A 9,261-nucleotide genomic window follows, 5' to 3' on the forward strand; every position below is an offset into this window, starting at 1 on the left:
CCTTGAGAATCTATTTTGAGTTATGTTATTGTCATAACTGTTATTTTATCTTAACAGTTAATTTTCTTCAAAATAATTTTATCCCTTGTTTTCATTCTTTTCCATATGGTTAAGTAGTTTCTAGAATTGTCATCCGGCAACCGAGGCAGCTACGAAGCATCACATAAGAACATAAACAGAATCCAACTCAATTCGGAAACTTCAAATAGGGAATACAAGGCAAATTAAGTCTCCGAGAAGACTACACTATATATGTTGACTCGACTAGTTGCATCCATCCATGAATTGCTTGAGCCCTATCTCCAACTTCAAGTTATCATCGTTGAAACCCTCGTCGCGCTTCCTCTTATTGGTCAAATCAACTGCAGCTTCTGTCGTCGGAACAACACCAAAGTCTGAGAAATCGATGGACCCCGTCTTCGCCTCCCTCTACCACGGCCTCCCGTACCTCGGCAGAATCACGTCACAACTAGCAACAAAGGGTATCTTCTCGTGGTGCAAGCTTTGCGTCACCATCCTCTCTACTCGCGTGGCTATGGTTCGAATGATGTCCTCGATTTGGAGCGGATCAGGCGAGACGGAACACCCGGTGTGGTAATCGGTGAAAAGATGCGAGTCGTGTCAACAGAGCCTATGCTTCAGTGAGAGGAGATCCTTAATATAACGTCATTGGTTTCCACGCTCAATTACAAAGAAACACATTCGAGTGAAATTAAGATAGTTGTCGGTGCTTTGAATATACTCTTGATCATCATATAGCACGTTGTCTGTTCCACGGGATATGCAGATACATTCATGTATAACGTAAGTTGACAAAAGGATGAGAGAGAAAGAGAGTGTGTGTTCTTGAAGGGTATTGTAGTGGATGGTATATGCTATAATGAACATGCGACCTATATTTATATGGTTCAACGAAAATTACTTAATTGAAGATTACCTTGAATGAGAGCATGAGCCACCTTACTATATCATATCTTCCTTGCACACAACGACAAGGACAAAAGAAACTAAAGCCCATCAATTAGGGTGAATACCATGAAAAATCTCAAGTTGATATACCGATGACAAGTTTACCTTAAATTATTTTTTTACTACAAAAAATCCCAAACTGGTACATTTATGACAAATTTATCCAAACTATTTTTTTGACCACAAAAAAGCTCAAACTAGTACATCGGTGATAAATTTACCCCGAACTAATTATTTTGACCATAAAAAATTTCAAACTAGTACACATATGACAAATTTTATCATTCGCTAGTTTTCATTAAATTGGATTAATACCACAAAAACCCTAAATTGATACAATAGAGAGTAGAAACCCCAAGCGCGTACCTTCTACAATTTTCATATGCTATCCAATTCAGCAATTTGACGATAAAATTTAACGAAAATTAATGGAAGGTAAAGTTGTCACCGATATACCAGTTTGGTTTTAAATTTGTCAAAAATGTACCAGTTGAGGATTTTTAATAGTTTAAAAAATAATTTGGGGTAAATTTGTTACAGGTATACTAGTTTGGGATTTTTCGTGGTATTAAACCTATTAATTATCGTGTGAGGAACAGGCTTGTAACTACTTTCCTATTTCACCTTCTTGAATTACCCCTTTCCATCCCCCCCCCCCAAAAAAATCACCCCTTAATTAGGCTTCATTTTGCGGAAAAAAATGGTAAAAATATTTTTCAATAAATAATTGGTTATATCTCTTTACAAAATTAGTCAATGATTAATAATTTATACCTAAACCATTTTTTGGATGACAAAAATATTTTTCATTCTTTCATTTTATAAGTGACAAGTGATTATTTTTTGAATAATATATTTGAAATCATGGATTTTTTGTGAAGCAAACGCTCTTTCAATGTGTTAAAGACTTGAATAATTATCTCTTGCATCAATTTATGGAATCATGCATTGCCTTTGACTCTTCACCCCAGAAAAAAGTACTGTGTTGATTATTTTTGGCTTTAAATAATGGACTTCTTTTTTCATCCGGTAGACAACATTTATTAGACAGCGATATGCAAGCGTTTTTTACTTCTTTCGATTTCTTGAGATGTTCTTTATTTTTTACTCACCGAATTGAACTACTTGTGTGTGCTTTCTGTATATACATCACTAATATACTAAAAAAGTCTGTTTCTTTTTGTTTAGGTCTGGATTAAGTCAAATCAAAGTTTGTTTAGGTCTGGATTAAGTCAAATCAAAGAATCTTTGGCCAAGCTAATGCAAAAAACCGTGAATCTTTTTCAATTATCAGTAGCCCAACAAACCAAGTTATCATTATCCACATCTTTCAAAAATTTTGAGGTCAAAGTAAAGGAATTTACAATTTATATTATTTTCACTTGTTGTTTTAAACTCCAAATAAAATGTAAATGTGTTATGCTTTTGCGATTTCTTTCTGTAACTTTATAAATTTTTTGCGAGTTAAAAAGTTTGGGGGTAATGTTGAGGTAATATGATTATATGTTCCGTTTGAACTCCTTATCATTGAAGCAAGAAATAGATTCACCAACTTGCACTGCTTAAATGAGCTACATTATACTTTAACTATTAAAATGATTAGTGAATACTTGAATATGCAATTAATTTCTTGCATTTTGTTATGTTTTAACTTACTCAAATTTCTTTATTGGAATAGTTTTCTATATTTAAGAAATTTCATGTATGTTTTTGACAATTAACCTCATAAACGATAGGAGTTTGGGAATGTCAGTTGGCAAACGAACTATACCTCTGAGAATAAATTTGAAAATGTTGCCTCTTTATTCATATTTTGAAATATAACTTAATGAGAGATAGAACTTTGGCAATAGGAAATCAACAAAAGAATGCTTATTAATTGAACGCAAGCCACGTGACAATCACAGAAGTAAAATCAAGTGCCATACGATAAATATAAGAGTACATTCTTCTCAGTTCTGGCTTTTACAATAAACAATGGATTTGATTTCATCTATAAGCTAAAATCAAATTGATTCACTTGTTTTAGCTTATGTAGACATTTCTTGACTAAAAACAGATATACTAATGTAAATGCTTATTTGACATCGTTTTCATAAAACAATATTTTGTCAAGTGTAAATGCCGATTAGACTTAATTTTTACTGCTCCTGGAAGCCTTTTGCTCTTTAGTTATGCTATTGAAGATGTCATTTATACTAATTTGTTATTTGATATTGGTTATAATCAGAAATTGATGAACTTACTTTTGTCATTTCCTCACAAAAGTAGTTGGTTACATTAAACTGTGATTGTTTGGGAGATCGCCATTACAAAAAATGTTAGGAAAATGTCTAAGTGCAAACTATATCATTTTATTGAGCATGCTTACTAGCGTGCAAAATTAAAAATATTTGAAAAAAATTGATTTGAGAGTTATTACAAAAAAAAGAAAAGGAAAACTCTTTTGAGGGGAGGTATAAATGAACGTAATTATTGTTTTATACTCCGTTTGTTTAACGAAAAGCAATGATTTAGAAAATATTTTCCTAATACTAATCTCTTATATCAGGCACAAAAATGAATGAATGCAATTTTTCTTGTCATCCAAGGAATATTGAGACATAAATTGTTATCCATATTGAAATTTTTTTTCATTGGTTAATTATTTCAAGCAATATCAGTCATCAGTTTTTGAAAAATACTATTTAAAATATTCATTTTTCATGAAATAAACATAAATTTAGTGGAGGAAGTGGTGCATGAGTGGTGAATGGAGTTTAAAATCTTAGTTTTTATTTTGCGAGGGCTTATTTTGGAAAGGGAAAAGAAATGCGACCAAAAGAAGTTTGCAACTTATATATTAGATAAATATCGTCGGGTTAGAACTAATTAAAACCATCCATTCTTCATTCCAACAAAGAAAACAATACTAAAGCAACACATTTATTTTTTTACTTTTTTTTAATGCGAGGTGATAGAAGATTATTGATTAAACGACTATTTTTACTATTAAAAATTAAATAGATGATACAAAGATTCACTTGGCGCCAATCTTTCCTCCAATAATATGAAAGTTAATGATAAACGAGTACCAATAACTAATTCTATACATACCATCCAAACGTTGTTGTCAATGGAAAATAATTTTCTCCTTTTCAAAAACAGAAAGATTAAGAGCAACCAAATGTCGTCTAGGTTTATTTCTCCTTTTCAATATTGTGTGTGTGAAAAAATTGTTACATCGACAATACTTCAAAGAAATCTCTTGAATATTTAGTTTTTTGTCACGGGAATAAAAACTTATCTTTCCATTTTAATATTTTGTCGTAACCATGAAAGAGATTTTCTTGGATTTTCATATCGCTAACTATCTCCGAATCTCGAAAACCATAATTGTATATGTCTAATTAGAAATTGGTAGCTTATGATCAAGCACCAATTAATCACGTTTAGATATGAAAGTCTCCAATCTTTGGCCATTGATTGACTATAACTACTCGACCAAAAAAAAAAAAAAAATTGACTATAACTGCCATCCATAAATCATTCCAAATATTTATGAGGGGAAAAATAAAATCGTTGGCCGTGAACCTAATAAAATGTTTAAATCAATCACAATCCTATCGTCATGTGGGCATCTCAAAATGGTATAGCGAACACAAGTTGCTTGCGCTAAGCCATTAGACGATACAATCCTGGTGAAACATATGCTTGCATGCACACAACTTCTTCGCCCTGTGAAATCTTATCCTTGAATATCTTATCCTTGAATATCATGCACCTGTCATCGCGAAAATCCAAAACCTCGAGGGAGCTTTGTTTTCTCAAGCATTTCAATGGCCAATCGACTCACCCGTCATTTTATTGGTTCTTGATGATGGAAGCGTTAAGGTCTCGGAGGAGTTCCAGTTTGTGGATTTTGTTGAATTTTGGAGAGTTTTATGCTCGATCTTGTCAAGGATTCCTTACTATTGCATGGGATCAGGTTAATCTTCGATGTATTTTTCCTTTTCAATATTTTTCTATTGGAGCTTCTTTCATTCCCTTTATCGAGCATAATGATGCGAATCGAACTTTAATGAGTTCGAATATCCAACACCAAGTAATTTCACTTTTTCGATCCGAGAAGGGCATTGTTGGAACTGTGTTGGGATGCCCAGCGGCTCTAAATTCAGGGGTTATTGCTGTAGCCGAACACGAGAGAAAGATCATTTATACCAACACCGACAAGATCTTTTGATTGGCCAATGGAGATAGTTTAAGCATTCCATTACTTATGTTTCAAGGTTGAGTCTTGTGTGCACAAACTTATATTACTTACAGTCCTTTTCTCACTACCTCTTCTATTTCCCTAGTTAAAAAGAAAATTTAAGACATGATGACCACATTTCGATTGCTTCTAACTACTTTCCTTTTTGCAACTTCTTAATGTACCACTATCCTGCTAGGAGCCCCAGGACTTGAAGAATTACATCCTGCATTGATTTATCGAATCAGTCCACATTGTACTTGGCCCATAAAAAACTGTTTTTTTAATCCTGATACCATATAATAGATTTATAGGGTGATATGTGTGAATCATTTGTTAAGTTCTTGCTGACTAGGGTTGTTACGTAAGCAGGCAGGCAATCGGATTTTTTCTTTCCTCTTGATTTCATCTTAAATATAGAAAATGAATTGATTAGTTTTATCTTAATTAAACATTTTTTAATTGAAAATGGTGTTTGGCTACGCCAAATGAAAAATGCTTTTTTAAGATATCTTCAGTAAAAAAATATTTGTCTAGTGTAAATGTTAGTTACACCATGTATGCAATATTTTATAGCGCGCCAATATAATATTTGCATTACCTAACCGTTAAAAAAATTTTATAATGAGAATGATTTTGCAAAATATTTTAAATAATTGCCCTTTTTTTTAGGTTAAATCCTATACTACTTACGATCCGCTAGGTTTCAACTCGCTCCTCCTCCTCGTCCTCGTCTTCTCACTGCGTCCAGTTTCAGTTTCGTTATTTTAGCATCGTCGTTCAATTGAAGAAGAGGAGGTCAAGAGCAATCCGCAGCCATGGCGTCCTCAAAGGTGCAGAGAATCATGACCCCGCCCGTTGTACCTTCTCTCAACTCACCCATAACCTCTCTCTCTCTCTCTCTCTCTTTGGTTTTTCCGGTGTTTTGAGCTTTCTGGTCTTCGTTTGTCCAAAGCAGTGACGTATGTTGTTTTTCATTTTTTTCTCCCTTTGTTTCAGAATCTGATCATCAGGTTTCTGCAGAGTGTAAGTACTATGTCACTGCCGACTGTTTCTGCCCAAACCTTCTGAACAGTATTCATCTTCTCGATTGGGGCTTTCGTACTGTTACCGTAACCCTCTGCAACCTGCGTAGCTACCCAAGAGATCAATGGCCGGCGGCAGAAAGAGACCATACCGGAGAATTCCATCGTGCTTGTTCTCGTTCCCCACCGTTGAGTTCGTCCATCGACAAGAAGCACCGTGTCTCTCTAAATTCAAGCTCAAAATCAAAACCTCCCACATACCCCCGTCCTTATTATCAAGCCCATCGTATCACCTCAAAACAAGAATTGGCCAAGCAGCAAGCTTTCAATTCATACCTCGACATCCCCAATTTGCCAACCAAGATCAGGGTTTTGTGTGAAATCATCGCCAACACCCCCTCCCTCGCCGTCGAGAAGGTCCTCAAAGATTCCCGCATTCGGGTCTGGCAAGAAGATGTCGAGGAGGTGCTCAAGTTGTCCTACAGCTTCCCGAGCTCTGCCAGCAATTTCTTCAGGTGGTCTAGGCACCAGCTCAAGGACGACCATAGCCCGTACGCTTGGAATTTGGTGGTCGACATGTTGGGTAAGAACTCTCTGTTTGATGCAATGTGGGATGCTGTGAAGTCGGTGCATAGGAAAGGGCTGCTTTCGCTCGCCACTTTCGCTTCTGTTTTCAGTAGCTATGTGATTGCTGGTAGCTTGCAAGAAGCTATTATGACTTTCGAAGTGATGGACCAATATGGCATGCCGCCTGATGTTGTAGCATTGAATTCGCTGTTTAGTGCGATTTGTAGGGACGGTAAGACTCTGGATGCAGTGGACTTCTTATGGATCGTGAAGGAGAGGACTAGGCCGGACGCAGATACGTATGCCATATTGTTGGAAGGTTGGGAGAATGAAGGGAATGTGACTGGTGCTAGGCGGACTTTCACCGAGATGGTGAGAGAAATCAGTTGGGATCCGGCCAACGTGCCTGCCTATAGCTCGTTCTTGTGTACTTTGCTGAAGGGTCCTGGTGGTATATGTGAAGCATTGAAATATATGTGGACAATGAGCGATCACCGGTGTTATCCAGGTATGAAGTTCTTTCGGAGCGCATTGGAGGAGTGTACAAAGCGTAATGATTCTAAAGGAGCCGACTTTCTATGGGAAGCTATGGTAGGAAGAATTGGGTGTAGACCAGATACGGAAATGTATAATTCGATGATAGCTTTACAATGTCACACCAACCACATCGATGTAGCCGAGAAGCTGTTGGATGAAATGGTCTACAATGGGGCATTTCCGGACGACAGAACCTGCAATTTTTTGCTTCAGTTCTTGATCAAATGTAGGAAACTAAAGGAGGCCTCGAGGGTGTTTACAGAGATGGTGAAAAATGAATGCGTGCCGAGCCCGGCCAATTGCAATGCAGCTGCCAGTATGTTTACAGATGCGCGAGACCATGGCTCGGCTACGAAGGTTTGGAAGTGGATGGTCGAGTACGACAGGTGCGATTTGGATGAGACTGGAAATACGTTGATCGCGGGGCGTCTTGATCTGGACAGGCTCCCTGAAGCAGTCAAATATGCCGAGTACATGGGCGAAAGAGGAGTCAAATTGTCCTCTTCCACATTGTCGAGAATGAAACAGAGCCTTTCGAAGGCCAGGAAGTTACATGTGTATGATGAACTTTTGAGGAAGTGGAGAAGTCCTCGTGCAGCTTAACGATTAATTCAAGTCTTCGTGTTTAGAGGTGGCATTTTCGGATTGGCCATATTTTGAATCTAGTCAAGTGTATAGCGGTGTTAATGATTCAGTCTAGTTTGGATTCTCAAGAAAATTGAACCGAACAGTTAGACGCTTGAACCAAAAACCTGGTCCGGTTTGATTCGATTCGGTCCAATTTTTTGTTTTTCTTTTTTTGGTATTTTTGCTTTTATTGAAGCAGCAAAAAAGCAAACAGACCTTCTCACGGAAACTCCATTTTCAACAGGCCCTTCTCTCTCTCTCTGCTCTCACTCTCCTCTGTTGAAGAAGATGGATCGCCATGTGCTATACCCGATTGGACTGTCCATTACTCGCCTCAGATCATACTGTTCACTCTCACGGCTCCCTCGGAGGCCTCCGACACGATCTATGACCAACTCCGGCACTATGGCTTCCCCTTTGGCCTCCTCCCCAAGGGCATGGTATCAATCCTGACACCGGGCAATTTGGAGTCGGCTTGACACAGTCTTTCCAACGCCAGGTTCGAGAATGAGGTCCATTATGACCTCAATGTCACTGGAACCCTTCAACTTGACGAGATCAGCAGGCTGTCCGGCATCTCCGCCTAGGAGCTCTTCCTCTGGTTCCCCATAAGGGACATCCACGTCGACGTCCCCAGTGCTTTTTTGCTTTTATGTGTCGTTAAAGATCTTTGAGTGGTTTAGTGTTTTTGTATTTTGAGGTTTGATTCGGTCATGAACCGCCGAATCGATAAAATCCGAACTGAAAAAAAGACACGTGGTTTTTTCCATTATCCGAATAAAAAAAACAAACTGAAATGAAAATGCACTAAATTTTAGTTCGGTTTTCGGTTCAATTATGACATCCCACACTGAATATTCTGTGCCTCCAATTCTTCCGTCCTTACTAAGACTCAAGTGCGAATCATTGAGCCTTCTTGGTCGCATGAACCTTCCTCCTTGGCGGTGTCGACAATGTTAATCTGGTTAACTGTGTCATTGATGTTCACAATAGCTCGTTGAAGAGGAAGTCACTCCTTGTCTTCAGGAACAACAGTGCAGACCATCGTCAGAAGCCGTGACTTCCTCTCGAACGAGCTTGCTATGAAACGACGAGTTCGAAGTGCACCTCCAGACTTGTCCATCTTCGCTCCCCTCCTCCTGCTGCAGCTACTGATTCTCCACTGAAACCTTGGTGGTCTTGGACACGCTCGAGCTGCGCTAGCCGAAGGACACCTTCTTCTTCTGGCTCTTCAATTAAAAAACAAAAATGGTGACTCTTCCAAACCAAAATATTGCTTGAAAGTATTAATTAGAAACACATTTG

General features: G+C 37.7%; 1 protein-coding gene across 1 annotated transcript; it reads left to right on the forward strand.

The window, feature by feature from the left end:
• Window positions 1–280: 280 nt before the first annotated feature.
• On the forward strand, window positions 281–7,998 carry LOC125315248 (pentatricopeptide repeat-containing protein At1g77360, mitochondrial-like). The gene is made up of 2 exons (XM_048279697.1): window positions 281–482; window positions 6,200–7,998. Exons 1-2 carry the CDS (start codon window positions 281–283, stop codon window positions 7,930–7,932), a joined length of 1,935 nt encoding a protein of 644 aa, XP_048135654.1. The 3' UTR covers window positions 7,933–7,998.
• The last annotated feature ends 1,263 nt before the right edge of the window (window positions 7,999–9,261 follow it).

Source organism: Rhodamnia argentea, chromosome 5, assembly GCF_020921035.1.
Source record: "Rhodamnia argentea isolate NSW1041297 chromosome 5, ASM2092103v1, whole genome shotgun sequence".
NCBI classification, from domain to species: domain Eukaryota; kingdom Viridiplantae; phylum Streptophyta; class Magnoliopsida; order Myrtales; family Myrtaceae; genus Rhodamnia; species Rhodamnia argentea.

What these genes read in the sequence shown, in the direction of transcription:
- LOC125315248 (XM_048279697.1), top strand. Translation starts at nt 281, where the DNA reads ATGAATTGCTTGAGCCCTATCTCCAACTTCAAGTTATCATCGTTGAAA. An exon ending in GTCACAACTAGCAACAAAGG is followed by an intron (nt 483 to 6,199) that starts GTATCTTCTCGT and finishes CCTTTGTTTCAG; the next exon opens with AATCTGATCATCAGGTTTCT.